This window comes from Oratosquilla oratoria, chromosome 9 (assembly GCF_046742065.1).
Source record: "Oratosquilla oratoria isolate Oo_2021 chromosome 9, ASM4674206v1, whole genome shotgun sequence".
In the NCBI taxonomy this organism is placed as follows: domain Eukaryota; kingdom Metazoa; phylum Arthropoda; class Malacostraca; order Stomatopoda; family Squillidae; genus Oratosquilla; species Oratosquilla oratoria.
In genome coordinates, this window is record NC_134785.1 from 57,586,908 (window position 1) to 57,610,907 (window position 24,000).

At 38.2% G+C, this 24,000-nt stretch overlaps 1 protein-coding gene across 2 annotated transcripts in view; it reads right to left on the reverse strand.

Annotated features, from left to right (window-relative positions):
* Positions 1–24,000, reverse strand: part of LOC143028445 (uncharacterized) — a 407,331-nt gene that overhangs the window by 276,080 nt on the left and 107,251 nt on the right. For both annotated transcript variants that reach the window (XM_076190551.1, XM_076190555.1), the window contains exon 2: positions 10,598–10,734. In XM_076190551.1, the coding sequence (XP_076046666.1) occupies positions 10,598–10,729 (132 nt within the window). In that variant the 5' untranslated portion in view covers positions 10,730–10,734. The remainder of the gene's footprint in view (positions 1–10,597; positions 10,735–24,000) is intronic.

Consider the following 24,000-nt stretch of genomic DNA (forward strand, 5'->3'; position numbering starts at 1 on the left):
TATAACTATCCTTTTTGAGTTTTTTTCATGTCCTCTTGTTTTTCTTTTATCCTTTTTTAATAAATCATCTCTGTCGATGACTTCCATTTCTTTCATAATTCTGTAAATGGTCAGTAAATCTCCTCTTTCTCTTCTTTGTTCCAGAGTTGGTAGTTCCAATTTGGAGAATCTTTGTTCGTATGTCAATTTGGAGAGTGTTGGTGCCATTTTTGTCGTTGTTCTTTGGATTCTTTCTAATTTCTTTATATTCTTTTTAGTACTGGGTGTCCACAGTGTCGCAGCCTACTCCACTCTTGGTCTTATCAGTGTAACTAATATTTTCTTTACCATTTCCTCATCCAAGTAATCAAATGCCACTTTCATTGATCTTAGTAAATTGAAGGTTTCTTCGACCATTTTGTTGATATGATTGTCTGGTGACTTGTCTTTCCTGATAATTACTCCTAGGTTCCTTTCCGAGCTAACTTTTTTTTAACTTCCATTGTACCAGTTTTATATTGCCCCGATATTCTATTTTTACTTTTTCCAAAATCCATTATACTACATTTCTTGATGTTGAAGTTCACTTCCCACTTTTGACTCCATTCCCAGACTTTATCCAGGTCTTTCTGTAGTGATTCACAGTCTCCCTCTGTACTTTCTTTCTTTAGCTGTTTTGCATCATCTGCAAAGAAGTTCATATAACATTCCACACCTTCATCCATGTCATTTATATATATGGCAAACATTATCGGAGCCAATACCGAACCTTGTGGAACTCCACTTATAATTACTTCCCAGGTCGAGTATTTGTTTCTGAATAGCCCCCTCGTTCTTCTCTCGGTCAAGAAATCTTCCTTCAAATTCAATAACTTTCTTTGAACACCACCTATTGTTTTAATTTTTTTTTTTTGCATTTTTTTTTTTGCGTGGTACTTTATCAAATGCTTTTTGTACATCTAAAAAAGCACAATCCACCCATCCTTCCCTTTCTTGCATTATTTCTATTATCCTCGAGTAAAAACGAATTAAGTTAGTGGCACGTGATCTTCCGTGTCTAAATCCAAATTGTGTTGGATTCAGTATATTATCATCTTCCAGCTATTTAATCCATCTACTTTATATATTGGTACAATATTTGGATTTTTTCTAATCTTGTGGGACCTTTCCTTCTTTGAGTGAGTAATCAATTATCTTTTAATATTCAATTTCCAATTCCATCCGGACCGTGTGATTTTCTGACGTCAAGGCTTTTTATTTGGCCTCCAATTTCCTTCAGTGTCACAGTTTCTTTTTTTCATTGGGGGGATCTTTCTGTCTTTTCTTCCAATTTTGTGTACTTTCAATTGTGAATACAGATTTAAAATGTTTGTTCATAATTTCAGCCATTTCTACATCTTCTATATATTCATTATTCCCTTGACGCAGTTTTACTATTTCTTGTTTATATTTTAGTTTACCATTCCCATACCTGTAAAATAGTTTCGATTGGTCCTTGCATTATTTCTATTATGTCTTTTTCATATTTTCTCTTTTTTTCCCTGTTTATTTTTACATATTCATTTCTTAGTTTGATATATATTTGCCACTTATTTTCATGAAAGTGGCAGTTGCCGACAAGATTGACGAGTTAAACACCATATGAGGACGGAGCCTTTATTTGTACGACGTTTCGCTTATTACAGCTTTTTCAGGTACAAGTTGAGATACAAATCCTTTCCCCTTATTTAATCTCAAGCATTTGTATCTCAACTTGTACTTGAAAAAGCTGTAATAAGCGAAACGTCGTACAAATAAAGGCTCCGTCCTCATATGGTGTTTAACTCGTCAATTTGCCGCTTACTTGTTTTTTCCATCTTTTCCAAGTTTTGTCTCTTCTATCTTTAGCCTCACTACATTTTTTGTTGCACCAGCGCTTAATGTACACCCTCTCTTGTTTCTGCTTTGGTACGTATTTGTTTATGTCCTCATTATAAATTTCTTTTAATATGTTCCATTTCTCTTCCATCTTTGTTTCTTTATTTAAGAAGTTTTCCCAATTTGCATTTTGAAAGAATTTTCTGAGTTTTTCAAAATCCGTTTTGTTGTACATTAGTCTTCCTTTTCTATGTTTCTCATTTCTTCTCAAATCAATTTGTTCTTTCAGTTCGAACTCTATTAGTATGTGGTCACTCTTCCCAATTGGTGTTTTGTATTCCACTTTATCCATAATTTCAGGCTCTGACGTAATTATTAAATCTAGTCTCGACGGTTCCTCATTGTTTCTATATCTGATATTTTCCTTTACCCACTGAGTCATTGTGAATCCAATAGTCATATCCAGTAGTATATTATCCCAAAGGTCTTCTCCACCTTTCACTGTCATTTCTTCCCAACATATTTCTTTTGAATTAAAGTCACCCATAATTACTGTGTGTGTGTGTGTGTGTGTGTGTGTGTGTGTGTGTGTGTGTGTGTGTGTGTGTGTGTGTGTGTGTGTGTGTGTGTGTTTGTTTGTGGGTGTGTGGGTGTATGTGTTTGTGTGAGTGTGTGTGTATGTGTGTGTGTGTGTTTGTTTGTGGGTGTGTGGGTGTATGTGTTTGTGTGAGTGTGTGTGTATGTGTGTGTGTGTTTGTTTGTGGGTGTGTGGGTGTATGTGTTTGTGTGAGTGTGTGTGTTTGTATGTGCATGTGTGTGTGTGTGTGTGTGTGTGTGTGTGTGTGTGTGTGTGTGTGTGTGTGTGTGTGTGTGTGTGTGTTTTGTGTGTATGTATGCGTGTGTGTAAGTGTGTGTGTGTGTGTGTGTGTGTGTGTGTGTGTGTGTGTGTGTGTGTGTGTGTGTGTGTGTGCGTGTGTGCGTGCGCGCGTGTGTTTTTGTATATCTACGTACGTATATTACATATACACACTTATTGCCGTGAATTCGTACAACAGATTTTCTCAAGATAAGAACGAGTACGTCCTCTTTATATGAAAAAGTATTCTCTTAGTGGTGTTCCATCTGTCTCTAAAGAATATTTTATTCCTTAATATAGTTAGAATAGGAAGTCTCTCAATTCGTAGCCACAATGCACGGTATAAGAGCTTAGGGTAATTTATCTAATTCGATTGGTCAACCTGTGATGACGTAGAATTCGCACTTGTATGTCTGACCTCGAGTCCCTTTATGCAGAGATGTGGCAACACCGCAGAAGGACCACAAAATGGCGGCATGTCCGAAGTTGTTACAATACAAAGGAACTCTGCATAAAGGCGCTGTTACCGCATCCGAAAGCACAACAACCCGGCGTTTTCAGTGATCAAAGACAATAAATTAAAAGAATTTCTAGCGAGGATAAATGACTTGTCCACAAAATGGCTTCCTGTATGGCGTGACTGATATCTATCGCATCTTGATGTCGAAACTCTGTGAGCGCCATGACCGCGTTTGCGAAGTCCTCCCTCATGTTCATTTTCTCAAGCGTGGATATTTGTGTACCATTGAAACAAAATTTCGGGTGTTTCTTTACTTTTCGTCATTCGGGGTTATGGGTTTTCCCATGCTGAACGAAACTGCCTAACGGAAGCCAAAAGGAATATATAGGTCGATCTTTAAAAGGCTATTGATAAACGATTTTGCAAACTACGGCCTTGGTCGTCTGACACCCCCACCTCCCACCCACCCACTTGAGTCTAACCCCTCACCTGAGTATAGTCTTCTTCCAACATTAGCCAGAATGCTATCTATCTATATACATACACCAAAGGCTTTTTCCCCCTTATAAGGGAGGTAGCCAAAAAACAAAGGCATAAAAACCACTCCCACCCATTCCATCCCTACCACACTCCACTCCCCTCCACCCTCTTCCCTCCTTGAGAGAGTATGTGTGAGAAATATTTTGACGCAGCCCGAAGGGATTTCTCCTCATTTTCTCCTTTTCTGCATGAGGGAGCGGGGAGAGGGGGGTCGCCGATTTAATGAAGCGGCCTTGCTGTGGATGTGCTGTGTCTTGCGACAGTGCTTCTGACCCAGGGCAGTGGGCGAGATGTAGGGATGACCCTTTCCTATCTATATACCAACAATTAATTATATAAACAAATTCCATAATGAAGGAACACAGCGTATTACCTTCCATTGCACCATGTACACAAAACACGCAGAGCAGTCCAGTATTTACCTTCTAAGGTATCGTTTGTCAACCATGGTTCCCCGGAACCCTAAGGTTCCGCAAAAGGTCCCTAAGGGTTCCGCGAGAACAAGTGAGATAAGCTAATGCACTTTTGATTTTTTATTTAATTTCGTATACGTAATATAATTAAACACCCACGACATATTCGTGGTTATTGTAATAATGTAATATAGACGTCATCTTATATAACCTATTATTACGATGAAAATAAAATGAGAAAGATATGGTATAAGGTTTTTTTTTTTTTCGCAGGGGTTCCTTGAGACATGCAAGTTATTCTAAAGGTTACGTAAGGGTAAAAGGTTGAGAAACGGTGTTCTAAGGCATCCATATTGTACATTCGATTCTTTGATGAATAATCTCCTCACTTCTTACCCTACTTTGTTGCAGTCATAAATTCACTCAGAAGACTGAGAATTCTAAATTACCGAAACAAACTTATCTACGATTCTGATTTGATAATCGAGGACAACTAATCATAATTTCACAGAACTATGTGCAATTTGATAGATAACTGGGAACATGAGCTAGTCTTAGCTATCGACATTTGTAGCTGCATGACCTTGAGGGGAACTCGACTCCGTACTTGCATGAACGTAGTGTTCTTATGGTAGTCAAGGCAAACAAGAGACAGATTAGCTCAAACTGGAGTGACTGATTGCCCCCTTGGCTTCTCCTAATCCAAAATTATTTACGTGGGTGTGCTTGACTCTGAGTTTGCATACATACCTCTGCATGTGTGTGTGAGTGTGTGTGTGTGTGTGTGTGTGTGTGTGTGTGTGTGTGTGTGTGTGTGTGTGTGTGTGTGTGTGTGTGTGTGTGTGTGTGTGTGTGTGTGTAATTCAACATAGTTTTAGATCACGTATTGGACTCGTGATCGACAGCTATTGTTATTATTATTATTACTATTATTATTATAATCATTATTATTATTATCATTATTATTATTATTATTATTATTATTATTATTATTATTATTATTATTATTATTATTATTATTATTATTATTATTATTATTATTATTATTATTATTATTATTATTATTATCATTATTATTATTATTATTATTATTATTATTATTATTATTATCATTATAGTTATTGTTATTTATTATTATTATTATTACTACTATTACTATTATTATTATTATCATTACTATTATTATTATCATTATTATTACTATTATTATCATTAATATTTTACTCAATATTATTATTATTATTATTGTTATTACTGTTATTATTATTACTATTATCATATTATTATTATTATTATTATTATTATTATTATTATTATTATTATCATTATGATTATTATTATTATTATTATTATTATTATTATTATTATTATTATTATTATTATTATTTTATTATTATTATTATTATTATTATTATTATTATTATTGTTATTATTATCATTATTGTTATTATCATTATTATTATTATTACTATTATCATTATTAATATCATTATCATTATTATAGTTATTATTATGAAATGGTGTGTTATGTTGTAGCATCGTGCCATTATTGCTGTGTAATATAATTACGTATTCCTCAATTAGGAATTGTATATTTTCCATATTGTATGACTAATATTGCCATTGTTTATTTTGCAATTGTGTATAAGTATGTTTGGAATCTTGTCAGTTTTTAATATTGTCATTGTCTATCTTGTATTTTTGTACACGAGTCTGTAGGGAGAACCAAACAAGCTCCTGTATGTATGGCGCCAAGACAAGGCGTTTAGTTATAACTCCGCCTCCAAAGTGTAGACGCGAATTTTTCTATCAAAGCTTAATTGAATTGTGATTTAATAGATTAATTCACATTGTTCATATACTGATACTTGGCCACCTTACTACATGTAGTGGCACGCAGTAAAGTGAATTTTTGCTTATTTTGCTCATTTCTGAACATCTGGACGGTTCTCGGGTGGTACGGAATTTAGTGAAGTTCGGCTGGCTAGCATATTAGTATACACACACACACACACACACACACACACACACACATATATATATATATATATATATATATATATATATATATATATATATACATTCCTTTTTTCCTGCCAGGAAGTTGTTACAATGACTGTTGACATTATTTGTAAGCTGGTGCTCAGGAACAGTGTATTCTAAGTGTGCGCCATGTGATTTTTTTGTGTACGTCCCATGAGGTCTCCAGCTTAGCATCTGCTGTTAGGACTTTTGGTTATATTATAGTCATATGCATTCATGGAATGTTCGTCTATTATTCCTACGTGTGAGTTTTGATCTGATGCCTGGATGTGGAAAGATTACTGGACCCACATAGATTTGTTGAAAGATTTCCGGCTTGCTAGCCACTCTTCAGTACGCTCCCTCTTGAAGAGACTGATTACGTTGGATTGTTAATTGACAACCTTGTGAATATATATTCACTTACTGTATCAGTCATAGTGTATGTAAACTTTTTATGTCATAGTGTAAGCTCATTATTTTCCTAGATACATATCTCGAACCTTGTTGCCTCTGTCATCAGGCGGCCATATTTGTTTATGTTTTCTTTTTTTCTCGACCATTTTACTTTCATTTTGTTTGTGTTGTCACCCCTTTCAGTGTCATTTTCATTGACTATTTTTTTTATAGAGAATTGGTGTTATTGTTTACTTTTTTCAGATAAGACTACGATCGCTAGCCCATTTTTTCTTCGCGGGCCATGCGTTTTTGTAAGTGGTCGTAATGATTAATGTATGTATTAAGAATTTCTTATTATTTTTCGCGTTATTGCCAATTAGAAGTGGTTTTCAGCTACTATATTATTTAACGATGTCTACTAAGAGTAAGCTGCCATAATTTCTTAGTCCCCAAATTTCACAGACGATGGCTCATACATATACTCTTTTACATCAAGATCCTTCCATAGTTAAATTCTCAGCTCAGAATTCCCATTATGAAAGAGCAGCATTCGCACAACAATGCGAAGATAACATAGTCAGTCAATACTAACGTCAGTAGCAGGTCTGAGAAAATCTCATTTGTGAGATCTCAATTTATTCCTAACTCATTAGCAGCTCAATTGATGGCAGCCTCATGTCTTAACCCCAAAACATTGAACTATAATTATGGTACTTTTAGAGCTAATTTCCTCAAATCTTTTCTGATACCACTGTAGGTGATAATTTTCAGTTGTGTTTTCACTTTTGAAATTTCTTTTTATATACTATTACCGGTGCCTTTTGAGGGGAAAACAGCACCTTCTCTCAGCTATATGACGGATGAGTCCCTATTGTCTTTTGCAACACGGCTTTTGGGTAAATTAAAGGAAGTGCCTTATGGTTCTTTGTGTATTAGGAATGCATGACAACATGCCAATGTTCCTAGTTCTCCTCCTCCACCTCCTCAGTCATTAGAACCTACTCATAGCACTCCTTTGTCTACATTTACACCACCTGTACTTACATGTACCTATTGTAACAAGTCAGGTCACTCAAGTGCTTTTTGCTCTCGCCATAAGCGTCACGAGCACAAGTCAAAGCAGTCCCTTGTCAGTAGGAATTTCACTGATGCCTCTTCTAACGTAACACATGACCTCTAGAGTAACGCTTCAGGATAAATTTACCTACTGTCATATCCATGGTCAATGTAAACATTCGACTGATCAGTGTTCTAAGATTCTGAAACTTAAGGCAGATACCCCTTATCAACTTAGGCAAACTCGGTCCTATTTTCACCAGCGCCCATATCACAAACTAAGGGATTGGCCAGTATCAGCCTGTCTCAGATCATTCCTTTGGTGACTGCCGAATCTTCTCAATTATTCACTTTCCAGTTTCTTACGGAGAACACACCTATCTCAGTCACAGTAGATACTGGTGCATAATGTAGTCTTGTAGACAGAGAGGCTTATTATGCTCTCAGGGATTTGTACAATCAGCTTTATCTCCTTTTTGTAAAGAATTGTATTCTGCTCAAGCTTCTCCCTTGCCTATTCTTGGGTGTGTTCGCATTCCCTAAGATTTTCCTTTCATACCACCGTTTTCCATTTTACTTTTGTTGTTGTTTCTGGAATTGCTCTCATGTTTGATATCCTCTTGGGTGTTGATGCTCTTACAGCTCATGGTATAGATAAATTTCCTAGGAGCCGTGTAGTGACTTTTCATAATTCTGTTATTCCTGCAAGGGATATGCCAGTTTCTATATGTAGCCCCCCTTTTGTGCATGGTCAGACCATAAAGTTGTCTTCAAAAGGCTCTAATCGTTTTGACTCCCCTATTCTTTCCTGTGCTGCTGTTCTTATAGGCGAGCATTATATTGAACCTCTAAGTTCAGATTGAGCCCCGGTGTGTATTTCAGGTGCTCCAATTGGTTTTGACGTCTTATCTCAGCCTGTTCGTGTTCGTCGTCTATAATTGGAAGGTACTATTTCCACTATTCGTGAGGATCATGTTACCACAGCTATGGTAACCAAAGTCACTGGTGTTCCTATCACTCTCTATCCTGGCAGCCATTTAGGTTCTTTTGAAGTAATTGACGTTGACACTATTCAGGATTTGCTTCCTATCATAGGAGCTTTGGTGCTACGGTCTCCACAAGTGACACAACTCAATTGGTCTCTCAATATGCAACGTTTGTAGGTGAGATTGACTTTTCAGAGGTGACGCCTCGTCTCATTGACACGTCAGTGACCCACCGTCAAAATTTGGCTTTACTTGGTGATCCAGTAGGAGTTACGGATCGTTTTGTTCATAGCATTAATATTCAGCCAAGTGCTCGACCTGTTTACGTACCCTCTTACAGGTTACCTCACTCTCATCGGCTTGTAGCACATTCCTTGGTTGATTTGTTACGTGAAGGCGTTGTACAAGAGTCTCACTCAGAGTGGAACTCGCCACTCCTCTTGGTGCCTAAGAAAAATGGATCTGTTCATCCTGTTACTGATTATTGGCAAATTAATATGGTAATTATTCCAGACTGTTACCCTTTGCCTGTGTTAAGTGATCTTATCCAGTCCATTGGAACAGGTAATACGGTGTTCCCCAGATTAGACTTAAAGGCGGACTTTTAGCAGATTCCCTTGGAGGAGAAGTCTCGCAAGATCACGGCCTTCTTGACTCCAGCAGGACATTATGAATGGCTGCGTTGCCCCATGGGATTACGGAATGTTCCTTTGACATGCCAGCGCTTGATTAACTCCATATTTCATGGCCTAGCGGGGAACGGATTTTTTTTTTTTTTTTTTTATGACTTAATCTTAGTCTCCTGGGATATGGAAAGCCACTTCAATAAGTTGTCCATAGTGTTGCAACGTCTTGCTGATGCTGGATTAAAACTCAATTTGACCAAGTGGTTTTTTTTTTCTTTTTTATTAGTCTAGCGTCCAATTTCTAGGTTATGTGTGTGTGTGTGTGTGTGTGTGTGTGTGTGTGTGTGTGTGTGTGTGTGTGTGTGTGTGTGTGTGTGTGTGTGTGTGTGTGTGTGTGTGTGTGTGTGTGTGTGTGTGTGTGTGTGTGTGTTCTCAATTGTCAAGATATTCAACATTATGTTCCAAACATTTTATATGTGGTAAAGCTTTAACATTTTGACAGCAAAATTGGTATAAACATATTATCAAAAAACCATATATTACAGAAAACAGAAAGTTCCCCTAAAATAAAGAACTATGTACAACGTGCAGCATGTTAATGAGAATAAAACGCGCCCTGGGAAAAGAAAAATAGGAAATATTTATGAAAGCAATGAATTATAAGTAAAAGTGAACATCGTGTGGACACTGAAGAGCCAAAGAGAAGCGAGGTGACAATACATGGTAACTGGACTGTAAATAACATTAAAAAAAGCTCATGGCTGAATTAGCCATGCAACTCACGTAAGCCTTGCGAGTGAGGACAGAAGCCATATACATATATACATACATATACACACACACACACACACACATATATATATATATATATATATATATATATATATATATATATATATATATATATATATATTTGTGTCAATTTGACATTTGGAAATAAACTCATCTGCTGGGATTCGAACCCCCGCCAGAGCGGCTTGCTTTTTTCAAAGCGAGGACCGTACTAAACACTCCACCGTTCTGTTTTGGTGGGTCACGGTGGAGTGTTGAGTACGATCCTCGCTTTGTAAGAAGCAAGCCGCTCTGGCGGGGGTTCGAATCCCAGCAGATGAGTTTATTTTCATATATATATATGTATGTGTGTGTGTGTGAGCATATTTATATACAAGACACAGATATTATATTAAAGCATAAATATGTACACATTGTTCATAAGGACACATATATACTAAACTACATATCACAAACAAGAAAATAACTTATTGATTCTTCTTGATAACAAACAATTATCTATAGCCAGTAACAGATCACCTCACTGACCATTGGGTCTTAAAAGAACTTGAACAATAAAGTAAGTTTTTTGAGAGTTAGAGACGGAAATGAACGGCGTCTTGTTTACTTACATGACTTTTGCCTTTCTGTCCATGGACAAGGACCGTAGTGGGACCGACGGCTTGAGGACGCGTGAAACCTCGAGTTAGGGACTTCTTTCTCTGCTCCCTAACGCCCAGACTCGCTCCGATAGCTCCGTACATTCTGTCTGGAATGCAGAATTTCTTACATAGATATAACACGTAATATCATGAACACAAGGATAATGTAATAAAGTATATACATATAAATATACAAAAAAGGACTACTGGTGAATAAAGTAGATGTATAAAGAAAGAGAGAGAGAGAAAGGGAGAGAAGGAATATAGAGAGAACTGTGGCTGGGGAGAGATAGTGAGGGATATAGAGAGAGTTACAAGGAGTTACAAGGAATATCAGTATCTCAAAAGGTTTTACAACCCATATCTAGTAGATACCGTTAAAAGGTTACCGAGGATTCACACTAGTGCTTACGCTAATGTATGTAGCACCCTGTCTAACCGATTTTTGAACTGCTCAATTGAGGAACTATTTACCACGCCCTTTGGCAGCCTGTTCCAAGTATTTCAGATTTTATAGGTAAAAACTCACCAACCTTTTCACAAGAGTAACGAGAGTGATTGAGCTCCCTCCCTTGACTGCGAGCAGCATTCACGTTCAAGCTAAAGAGATGTCAATTGTCAGTATTATCAAATCCTTTAAGTAATCTGAAACCCTCTATTAACTGTCCTCGTAATATCCTGTTTTCTAGAGGAAAGAACCCGAAAGCTTTGAGGCGACTCTGGTAGCCCATGTGTCTAATGGCGGGGAATAAGTTTCGTTGCTCGTGCCTGAACTCATTCCAGCCTCTGCCCGTCCATCCTCAAGTTCGGCGACCAGAACTAGGCGACTTATTCCAGATGGGGACGAACTAGAAAATTGAAAAGTGTCAAGATTATGTCTTGGTTCCGGTAACGAAACTGTCTTCTGATGTAACCTTATAGCCTTTGTGCCTTCTTTTCTACTTCAATACACTGTCTTAAGGACTTGAGGTCGCTACTATTCAAGACACAAATATTTTTCCAATTCTGTACTTTTTATGTCATGACCCAGAAGAGAATAGTCTGCCCTCTGGTTTGCATACCCGATATGCATAATCTTGTACTTATCCAGATTAAATGGCATCAGCCACTTCTCAGACCATTTTCTCACTTTCTTTAAGTCTGGACCACCGACACTTGACCATCCTAGAAGCCGTAATTATAAGACTGACAACATGCCTTTAATGCACAGGTTAATGATTTCGCCCTCCTTCCGAGCATGAGACCTGGTCGTGGAAGGTAAGCGGAATTTCCCGCGAGAAGAGACCCTCAAATACAGACTATCTACATACAGACATGTGGATGGGTGGTGAGATAAACACAGGGAACCGTTTAGGGATTTATTCTGACGTTTCGTCCTTACCAGGACTTCTTCTGAGGAAGAAGTCCTGGTAAGGACGAAACGTCAGAATAAATCCCTAAACGGTTCCCTGTGTTTATCTCACCACCCAACCACTCATCTGTCTTACATATTTCAACATACAGACGTCCTACGGAGGCACAGAACTCATGCCTTAGATGATCTGTTAGCTTGAGGAATCAAGAAAAAATTACTAGTTTGGTTATTATTTGTCTGTTTGTTTATTATTTGCTTGATTTTCATCTACTATTACTTGTCTGCTAATCTATTATTATTTACTATTTACCTGTTTGTTTACTATTTAACTATACCTATTCATTTGTCTATTTTATTTATTAGTGTTTATAATATTATAAAAAAAATTATCATTATTATATATTTTTTCGCATCCGACCTAGTTATGGACCAAAAGGTCTCCTGTCGGCATGCTCCGCCTTTGTAAATCCTTTGTAAATGGGGAAACCCAAATGTGACCTCTCCAAAAACCGTAACATTTCAAATATATATTCAGACTCACCCGAATACAAAAACATCGCAACTGACAAAGCAGAACGCTCTTCAAAACGTCTTGGGAAGTATTAATATTTTGTTTTTAGTTTATTTTCTGTTAAATGTTTCGACTTTTTATTTCCAATATAAGTTCCAACTGAATCCTGACCTATTCTATTTACCATCTCCCTTACTTCTGTGATAAACTATCCTATCGCAAATTCGATCCTTCAGAGAATGGCATCCCCATTTACTGTAGACTACACGGCAAATAATTCGATCTATTCTGCCTCCAAGCCAGAACAAAAACATCCATTTCAGCGATATTAGATTTACACTACTCCAATGACGCTGTTTTCAAATACGACTACAAAACAGTGTTAATACCATTGCAGAGACTAAGTCGGTCTCATAGTCAACTGCATCAAAACGATCCTGTGCCTTTTTATGCCCATGAAACGGAATTACATAACTCTCTTGAGTTCGTTTACCTGGGTACAAAACTCGTCCATGACATCGATCTGACCCCAGCCGCCTGCGTCGTGGACTTGATGTGTGTACTTCATGGATACAAGTATCAAGCCCTCCCCCATCAGAAGGATAATGTCTGGATTACATATCCCCCACCCACCACAGGCCTCAAAGAAAGACAACTAAGAACTGGGTTTATAACCCAAATTCAGAGAACGTGGGAGAGTATATGCAACCACTAAGCACTACGGTGTCGGCCTAGACGAAAACTGCTTAGCTTAGGGTGTGCCTGATTGGATGGGATTCAAGCTAGGCAACTCAGCCAATTTGTATCTCCAAGCGGCCAAAGGGGGTCGCACGTCCTGGCTTGGACAAAAAGAGCAAAGAGGCGGGCTCCTAACTTCAGCGCAAGCACAACACTGGAATATCACTTATGTTCCAGAACTTCCGTCCCCCGATCCAGTAGGGACGAGACACACGGTGATCACCTGTTTATTGATTTACAATGAGGTTGAATTGACACTAACTCTTGGGATATTCGTTTGGCCTTTGGATTTTTTTTTTTCTTTTTTCTTTTTTTTTTTTTCATTGGAGCGTCCAACAACCCTCTTCACGAGAGAGCAACTAGTGGGTTTCAAATTACGTGGTGCATATCTAACCAAAAAGGATATTGAATACATTTTTCAGTCAAAAATTCTTAGACGATTACGATTTCTTAGATATTTCCGCTATAGCATAATAATGTACACTGAGAACATTTGCCCAAAACCCATCAAAAATAATTTATACTATCACCAGCAGTTATAACTGGTACAGTAATTACTTATTTGGTCATATCAATATCATATGAATCCACACAGATCATATCAACTTCATAAACATGGTGGAAATTCCAAAAATGGTATATTGGTCATTATGATTATGTTTGTCCCCACCCATTCATACTGTTTTACTGCAATGTAAACAAACACACAGTTGCCACATAAACAAACACACAGTTGCCACATAGACTTTCCGCCACCAGCCACTGTCCAACCAGTATACCATTTATAACTGCTGGCGAACATATTTCCTCGTGGGAACATTTATAGATGTTTTGTATAATTCTCAACATTGGATTTTATATAAGATATGTCACCTAAATCACTGCAGTTATCTAAGCATAAAATAAACCATCGCCAACCCTCGATAGAGGTGAATGATTGATGATTTTGGTTTAGATGATTGAGAATATTTGACTCACGTGGACAGTAACAAATACCCTTCCAGATGTGATCTTCATCTGTCACTCTGGCAGCCCAAGACAGTATATGAATATGAGTAAGCTTGTGTGTACGTATGTATGTTCCTGTGTGCGTAGGTACGAATGATTGTGTGTGTGTGTGTGTGTGTGTGTGTGTGTGTGTGTGTGTGTGTGTGTGTGTGTGTGTGTGTGTGTGTGTGTGTGTGTGTGTGTGTGTGTGTGTGTGTGTGTGTGTGTGTGTGTGTGTGTGTGTGTGTGTGTGTGTGTGTGTGCGCGCGCCATTCTCCACGGTCTTGGCTCACGTGCTGGACTCGTGTTCAAGAGCTATTACCATCACGGATGAGAGCCCAGAGGTATTATATGGCCCAATCCATGGGTAATGCTGTGACCTTACAAACACACACACACACAAACGCACACACACACAAACACACACACACACACACACACACACACACACACACACACACACACACACACACACACACACACACACACACACACACACACACACACACACACACACACACACACACCCACGCACAAACACACACACAAACACACACGTACATGTATTTGAGTGTACAAAAACAAAGGACACAATGAACAACCCGGTCACGTGATGTCGATAGTATGACTCCCAGGGCGATGAGTCTGTCATGCAATCCACCAATTACCTACGTCACAGGTAAACGAGTGGAGGAAAGGGATGGCTGATGGGGAGCGGGGGATATCACAATACTTCCCTTCTTCACGTCCCATCTCTACCCCCACCGTATATCTATTCGTGTTTTTTTTTTTTTTCGTCAGCAACACTTTGATGAAGCGACGAATGACATGAGGCGTAACGTGATGCACTGTCATCTCTTGCGTGACGTTTGTCACAGACCACTGTACCTAAAACCAGAGCTGGGCACCAGTCCGTTAATCCGGTAATTGTTAATTAATGAAGATTATATTTTTCTTAACGGAGTGTTTTTTGAAGTTAAATTTGAAAATAATTAACGGACTAATTAACTTCCGTTAAATTGTCAATTTCCCTTAATAGTCCTTCAACTTCACACATAAACTTTCCCTTATTTCCAGATTTTTTGTACAGATTCTTATGAGGATATGACAATATAACTGAAGAAGTTGTTGTAACGCTTTCCAACAAAATAAATATGCATTTTATTATAACAAACAAAAAAAAAGCAGATTTCCTGTGCTTCGAAAAAAGAAAAAAAGAAAAAAGTATCAAAATATATATGTCGGAACACATGACACGTCTCCTTTTTGCTAACATAAGCTCACCAACAGTATATATTAGTGGTAGCCAACCAGTCGTCCTTCAGAAGTTGTCATGCAAATAGCTGCAATAGCATATCCAAATACTCATGATACTTGGATTTGTCCCAAGGAAAACAATAGCTGTACCTTATATGTTTTTGCTTGCAGAATCCAAAAATAATGTCAATTTTCTCCATCACCCACAGTTTTTGTGTTCCACGGTATATTACGTTACGTGTGTTACGTGAGATAATTTTCAATCAAGCGGTTGGCAACACCGCGTGAGATTGTTATACGTTTAGCAGTGCTGTGTTGGAAGAGTTGGTGTGAGGTTGTGGGTTGTGTAGAGCGCATTTGTGTGGCGATAAGTTTGTGATATTGTGCAGTAGCGTACCCACCATTCACCTTCACAATGCCAAGAAACTATATAGATCACCCAGACAATTTTTGGTTTATTTGCGGTGTATTGACACTCAAATCGCGAAGATGGTGTTTCACGCCATTAATTAAAATGAACATTATTTTGGCTGCAAAAATGTGGACCAGGATAAAAGGTGGGCCCCTCATATGTATTGTGTAACCTGTGTCAGACTTCTCATTGCATGGGCGAAAGGTTCACGCCATATGCCTTTTGCCATCCCTATGGTTTGGAGAGAACCATACTTCATATTGCTACTTCTGCATTACAAATATAAAAGGCATAACATCAACATCCAAGCATATTGTAAAATATCCTAATTTATCATCTATGGGACCAGTCCCTCACAGTCAAGACTTTCCTGTACCTGACCCTCCAAAACAAATGAAACAAAGTGATGATGAGTCAAGTGAGGTTGTGGAAAAAGAAACAGAAGACATGTACATTCAGCCAATCTGTTATTCAAGTGAACCATATCTATTGAGTCAGGGAGATCTGATTGATCTTGTGCTGGATTTAAACTTGTCAAAAAAGGAATCTAAACTTCTTGCTTCCAAGTTAAAGGGCTGGAATCTTCTCTAGAAAGAATTCAAAGTTAGTTTTTATCGTAAGCGATATTATGACTTTGAACAGTTTTTCTCCTTTGAGGATGGTGTGGTGTTTTGCAATGATGTATATTCTACTATGGAGGAAGTTAACCATAAATATGGCAGAAATAAGTGGCGCTTGTTTATTGACTCTTCAAAAGTGAGCCTGAAAGCTATTTTGCTCCGTAATAGAAACAAGTTTCCTTCTGTTTCTCTGGCCCATGCAGCTAACTGAAGGAAACATATGAGAGTATGAAGCTTCTATTACAAAAAAATTAAGTATGAAGAACATAAATGGAATATCTGTGGTGACCTAAAGGTTGTGGCAATTTTACTTGGAATGCAGCTGGGACAATCGTGTTAAGAAAAATCATTATGAAAATAATGTGCGGCTGAAACTATCTCTGACCTAAGGAGAGAAGAATGTTGTCAATCCTCCACTTGTTGATTCAGATAAAATGTATCTGCCTCTTTTGCATACTAAGCTAGGTTTGATGAAAATTTTTTGTTAAAGGCATGGATAGAACTGGCAAGGGATTCACATATTTGAAAAATAAGTTTCCTAGAGTAGGGAGCTGATGATAGACCAGAATTTTGATGAAGAGCTAAATGATATTGAAAAAACTGTATGGCTCTCATTTAAGAGAGGTTGTGCAGAGTTCTTTGGGGAATCACAGAGCAAATGATTATTCTGAAACTGTAAAGAGCTACTGACATCCTACAAGGCCTTGGGATGCCATATGAGCCTAAAAAATTTACTTCCTAAACTCTCATTTGCACTTTTTGACTGGAAATCTTGGCGCCGTCAGTGACGAGCACGGTAAGAGGTTTCACCAGAATATTCTGAACATAGGAACCTGGTATCAAGGGAAGTGGAACTCTTCAACGTTGGCTGATTATTGTTAGACGCTAAAAAGGGATCTCATAGAAGTAAAATACACTAGAAAATAATATATACACCCCTGGTGTATATATATATATACATATATATATATATATATATATATATATATATAATATAATATATATGTATATGTCTATATATATACATATACATACACACACACACACACACACACACACACATATATATATATATATATATATATATATATATATATATATAGTAGGTCTGACGTACGGTAGCTATGCTTATAGAGGGACGATGGCAGTTTTGCCCGACTGCATGCTTGTTTTATTGCGGTTTGCGTTTGTACACATACATACCCCCTTTCCTCGTCCGAAAAATTCAGAAAGAAAACATGAGTCCTTCGCCGTCTCTAGCCTTGGGGTCAATCTGCCTAAATAATTTCGTTTCAGTCCGAGTGATACCGAGTATGTACCCCGCTGATTTTTTTTTTTTTTCTTTTTACCCGACAGAGACCAGTTTATCTTATTTATGTTGTTACTTTAGTGACATATTCATATTCAAAACAAAGAAATGCAATTAGTCTTCTGATTCCCCCCATTAATGTAGGAGATCGGTAATGGTCACTACTAGTAATCACAATTATTCGAACCGATATTCATTGTAGATTTTTATACACATAAAATTCAAACCAGAAAATGAACATTTACCGTCAAAATGTTTTTATTTATCTATTTATTTATTCATTCATTTATTTATTTACTTATCTACTTGCTTATTTATCTATTCATATATTTATCTATTTATTTATTTATTCATTCATTTATTTATTTACTTATCTACTTGCTTATTTATTTATTTATTTATTTATCTATCTATTTATTCATTTATTTTATTTTTATTATTATTGTTTTTTTTTTTTTCTATTCTAGTAATATCCCAATTTCAGCCATTTTTACACGTTACCAAGCTTTGTAAAACATTTCTTATTTCGAAACCCAAAAGAAGTACTATTTCTTTCTCAAGGAAGAGGAGAAGTTGATTTTCAGCTACAAGGTGAACCTACCCAATCTGTTCCAATTAAGGGGCACATGTCAAGTCTGAATAATTCCAACAGTACATGAAAAGAACGCATACCGCCAAGTTCGTACACTTTGAGGAGAGTGTGAAGACAGGTTCTTTTCGTCGAGCTCCTTTTTACCGTCATCCCCCAAGAAAACACGACAGGAAACCATTTGGGAGTCTTTTAGCACCACCGCAACTGCCAGTGGCGTGACGGATTAACGGTAACTTCCGTTACATTCTTCTTCAATTAACGACGTAACGATTACCGGAGCTAAAATTTTGGTTAACGGGTTAACGATTAACGGAGTTAGCTTTCTGGTTAACAGAGCCCACCTTAAGCGGCCCATACACGATCAATTATATTGCGCAATTTCATTGTCAATTCAGAGTATTGACAATGAAATTGCGCAATATAATTGATCGTGTATGGGCCGCTCTAGACGTGTGTTTACGCCGCCTGTTGCTAGATGAAAGAAAACGGGAAGGGAGGAAGGAAGGAAATACAGTGACAGGGGAGGAAATGAAAGAAAGAGGAGAGGGGATGGAGAGAGGGAATGGATGGAGGGGAGGGAGAAAGGAGAAAGGAATAGAAAATAGAAAGGGGGAGAGGAGAGGGACAGAAAAGAAGGAAAGGGGAAGGGGAAAGGTACGAGGGAGAGGGGAGAGGGGAGAGAGAAAGGGAATTAAAATGGATGATAAAGCAGAGGGGGAGAAAAGGGGAAGTGTGTACGTAGAAGAGGTAGAGGGAGCGAGGAGATAAAAAAAGGGGAGAGGACGAAAAGAAAAAGAGGGGAGAGGAGGGGAAGAAGAGAGTGGAAGGGAAGAGGGAATGGGGAGATGAGAGTGGAGTAAAAAGTAGGAGAGGGAGAGGGGAAGGAGAGAGAGAGAGGAGGAAGGTGAAGGGATAGCGAAAGAGTAGAAAAGAGAGGATAGACAAAGAGGGGGAGTAAGAGAGAGAAGAGGGAAAGCAAGGGGGAGGAGAGGAGAGCGGGGAGGAGAAAGGGGAGAAAGGGAGAGAGGAAGGGTGAGGGGAGATGAAAGAGGGAGATGAGAACAGAAGAGAAGGGGATAAAGGGGAGAAAACGTGACAGGAAGATGAGAGAAATAAGAATGAGAGAGAGAATACGGGGAGAAGGGAGATGGAGATGATAAGTGGAAGGAAGGAGAAAAGTGGAAGAAAAGTGCAAGAAAAGTGGAAGAAAGATTAAGTGAAAGGAATAAGAAAGGGGAAGGTCGCGGAGCAAATTACACATATCAACGGTGGATCGAATTCTACTACAATAATAACACCTTCAGTCTCAACACGCGTGGTGCAAATGAACAAGAAAGCTGTTCATTTCGAAGAGTGCAGGTTTTGTCAGCGATTTCAAGTGAGTCGACATGCTAGTTCCTAAGTCTCTCTGATCCAGAATTTCATGGTTTAATTGAGGTTTCATGAAACTTCTTGTAATGTCAGATTAATAGGCGTCTTTTATACATCCATTCTAGATGAACTAAATACTCACCATTGCACTCCTACACATATACGCATATATATATATGTATATGTATATGTATATGTATATGAATATGTATATGTATATGTATATGTATATGTATATGTATATGTATATACCTTGTTCCTTTGTATCATGTATATATTGTCTATGTATTCCTATCACTATGTATATGTATATGTATATACCTTGTTCCTTTGTATCATGTATATATTGTCTATGTATTCCTATCACTATGTACTTGTTGCACTGAAGATGTAATATACGAAAGCGCTCTGCTTCGTTAGTTTCTTTTTCCAAGTGGTCTACTTTGCATATGTATATACATATATGACGAGCCATCCGACAAGTTGTGTCATTACGATAAATGCAATGACAAACTCCGGCACTGGTACTCGAACTCTTATATGAGCGACTACTTATCACAAAGTAAGGACGATACCATTGTGTTGCACGTGACTGTATAAAAGGGTCGATCTAGAAATCAACCTGACCATTCTCCCGACGTCACTTGCGTGGTACAGTGTGTATACTTATTTCATTGACTCTCTGCTCAGGTGATCCATCCGACAAGTTGTATGTTTTTACGACAAATGGATCAACAAACTCTGCCGCTGGGAATTGAACCCTCGTATGAGCGACTGCTTATCACAAAGCAAGGACGATACCATTCCACCACATGTGACCACACAAAAGGAACTATCTGTCCGGTCACGTGTGACGCAGTGGTATGTGATGTGCGACTTCAACTTCAATAATAGAAAAACTAGCTATTAATTTATCTTCATTATCTGAATTTTGGTCGTATGGCGTATTATGTCACCTTCTGATGTAATAAGTTAATAAAAATAGAATAAATGCTTGTGTACAGTTAACATATCTATAGGGTTTTGGACGACACTAGTGTCATTTTTTTTTTTTTTTCTTTTTTTTTTTTTTTAGAAGAGGCTATTTTCTGCAAGAAAATATTTTTCAGAAATAAATCGTCGGAAGCAACCAATCGCAGTGTATAAAAGCTGGAAAAACTGCCCACCAAACAGTAAGAGTTAATAGAAGAACATTTAAATATAAGGCTGAAAAGGTAAAACTTGCTCTATATCATTCTCTTGATATCTAATCAGACATGGACAAATTAGAAAGAGCACAACGTAAAATCGGAATTATGATCCCGCGCTTGCATAATAAACCCTATGAAGAGCGTCTAATTAAATTTAATTTACTTGGCTTATCCAAACATAGAATACGGGATGATTTAATTGAACTCTTTAAAATGTTCCATGGCTTCATTAATATGAAAATCAATTATTATTTGGTTGTGTACTATACTAATGTCACGAGAAATAGTGGTTACAAAATATTCTCTAAAGTCCCGCTTACAGCAATGTGCTTCGCCTATACGTTTTTGCTTCTATGTTACTTCGGTGTAAACGCGTCCTGTCAACCTACTAATGCATGGGCCAAACTGATACCAAGATAACATCGAGATAACACACTGTGCAGTGTCAGAAAAACTCAAGGCCAAACGCATCGACCACCAAGGCTCCCCAAAAAATTCAACCCGCAGTTCTAGCTCGGTGCTAGTACGGTTTCCATTCTTTTTTTTCTTTTTTTTTTTATGGCTGCGTTCTATGCGTTCCTACCCTCCAGATTGGTGTTGCTTCGGTGTCAGTACGGTGTATGCATTTCCATTACGCTCCCACTTCTATGCCAATTCGGTGCCACTTCGGTTTCGATACGGTTAGGAGGGCTTCTGTGGACAAGATGCTCTACTATTGCGAGGTTAACTCAGTGCTACTACGGTAACAACTCTGTGTTACCACGGTGACTTCGTTATCACTTCGATGCATGCGTTGTTAATTCTATCCTACTTCGGGTAATGCGTTCTGATTTCGATATCACTACTATGTAAGTCCGTTCTGGAACATCGAACTGGCAACGTGGTGGGAAGTTTTAGATTCTAAACAGGTCTGAAATTCTTTGGGAGTCATGGCGGTTAACGCGCTTCTTGACCTTGCGTTTCTCTGACATCGCGCATCGTTGTTTCGATGTTATCTCGGTATCAGTTCGATCCATGCGTTTCTAGTACGACAGGGAGCGTTTACACCGAAGCAACATCGAAGTAAAAACGTTTACGTGAAATGCGTTGGTGTGAACGGGGCTCACCGATCCGGAAAGTAGAAACTTCAAAGGCAACCATTTTAAATTTTTGCAACCCGTACTAGCACCGAGCTAGAGCTGTGAGCGGGTTTTAAGAGATCAAATACTAATGAATATTTTTTTCAACTGCATTGTAATTTCTTGGAACAAATTACCTGTCCATGTTGAAAAGAAAAAAAAAAGCTAGATAAATCTATGAAGTCCAGCCCTAATCTAACTTATTTCTTAGCAACGTGAGCTCATACACTATTAAGTCAGTAATGTGTCACCGCGCTGCGTTGTAACCCAGTGGATACCGTGTTGTATTCATGAGTATGTGGTCGTGAGTTCGATTCCCAGGACCCGCTACGTGGTTCTTGCATTGGTTGCCGACATCCCAGGCCAGAAGTGTAGGCGAATCAAACTGACTGGTATGCCCTACCAGGGGTTTTTCACTTCCCACATCATGGGAGAAGGGTAATGAGTTCTTAATCATTTCCACTGTTTACTTCCCCTTCCAGTTTTCAAGCAGCTGCGTAGAGACCAATAAATATATTGATATTTGTATCCCTTTGTTTTCCTTCGCATTACTTTGTATTTTTGTTTCTTTGGGTACGCAGCTTATTTATGTATATCTACAGTCAATATCCACAAAAGTATGGATGGCGCATGAGTATATCATCTAGATTGCCTTATATTAGACAGTTACAAGTGTCCATTAACGTAAACCTTTCGGTTTTAAGTCGGTGGTGGTTGACATTGAGGAGCCTTCCATGGGGGTTTGTGTTTGTTGGGGAGATCATGGTGTTTGGGTGAGCTTATGGTACTGAGGGAGCTTGTAGTGGTGTGGGAGACTGTGGTAGTGAGAGAGTCTGTGTTGGTGGAGGGAACTTGTGCTGGTGTAGGAGATTTCTGGTGGTGGGAGATAGTTGTGGTGGTGGAAGGTTGTGATGACGGGGGAAGGGGACTTTGTGGTGGAGGGAGTGCTTGTGGTGGTGATGGGAGCTTGTGGTGTTGGAGGGAGCTTGTGGTGGTGGAGGAACTTGTGAAAAGTGAGGGAGGTACGGGTGGCAAGGGAGATCGTGGGGGTGAGAGGGAGATTGCGGTTGGGGGTTTGTCATAGCGTGGAGAGATTGTGTTAGTGGAGAACCTTGTGGTGATGAGAGGGAACTTGTGGTGGTGGACTTGTGTTAGTTGGGAACTTTGTGGTGACGAGGGGGAACTTGTGGTGGGGGAACATGTGTTAATGGGGAACTTTGTGGAGGCGAGGGAGTTCAATTGCATATTAGTTGTTTCAATATTACCCTGAAGGCAAATAGCAGAACCTAGAGATTGTGAAAAAACACAGTAGTACCAGTAGAAACAACATTATCTCAAGAAACACTAGAGATATACATGGAAGATATAGTATCATACGCAGAAGCATAAAGCATCAATATAACAGGGGGCTTACACATATCCATAATATTTTATTAAATCCCAAAAGAACAATAGCCATGCAAGAAGACATAGACATGAAATATTCAACACGACACAATCACTAACGTCTTAAATTACCAATAAACCTATACACTCAGTAGAAGGTAAGTTACATACACTATTGTCAAACACTTTAAAAGATCGAACCACATGGAAAACACATTTCACTTTAGCTGGTAATCCATATGTAATAGACACAATTAGTGTTAGTAATTCCAACAACAATACATTTTACTGAAAAAATATGGGGTATGGAAAAAAATCGGAAAAATACACAAGCAAGTCAGAAAACTGGGCAATCAACATCCACCAAAGCATACATGGTGTATAAGTATGTCATCTAAATTGTTTTGTGACAATAGATATTTACAAGTGTCCTCTAACGTGAATACTTGGGGTGTTAAGTCTGCAGTAAGTGGACCATCTAGGCCAGGGGTTCTCATTAGGAGTGAAATTCACCCCCAGGGGAGAATT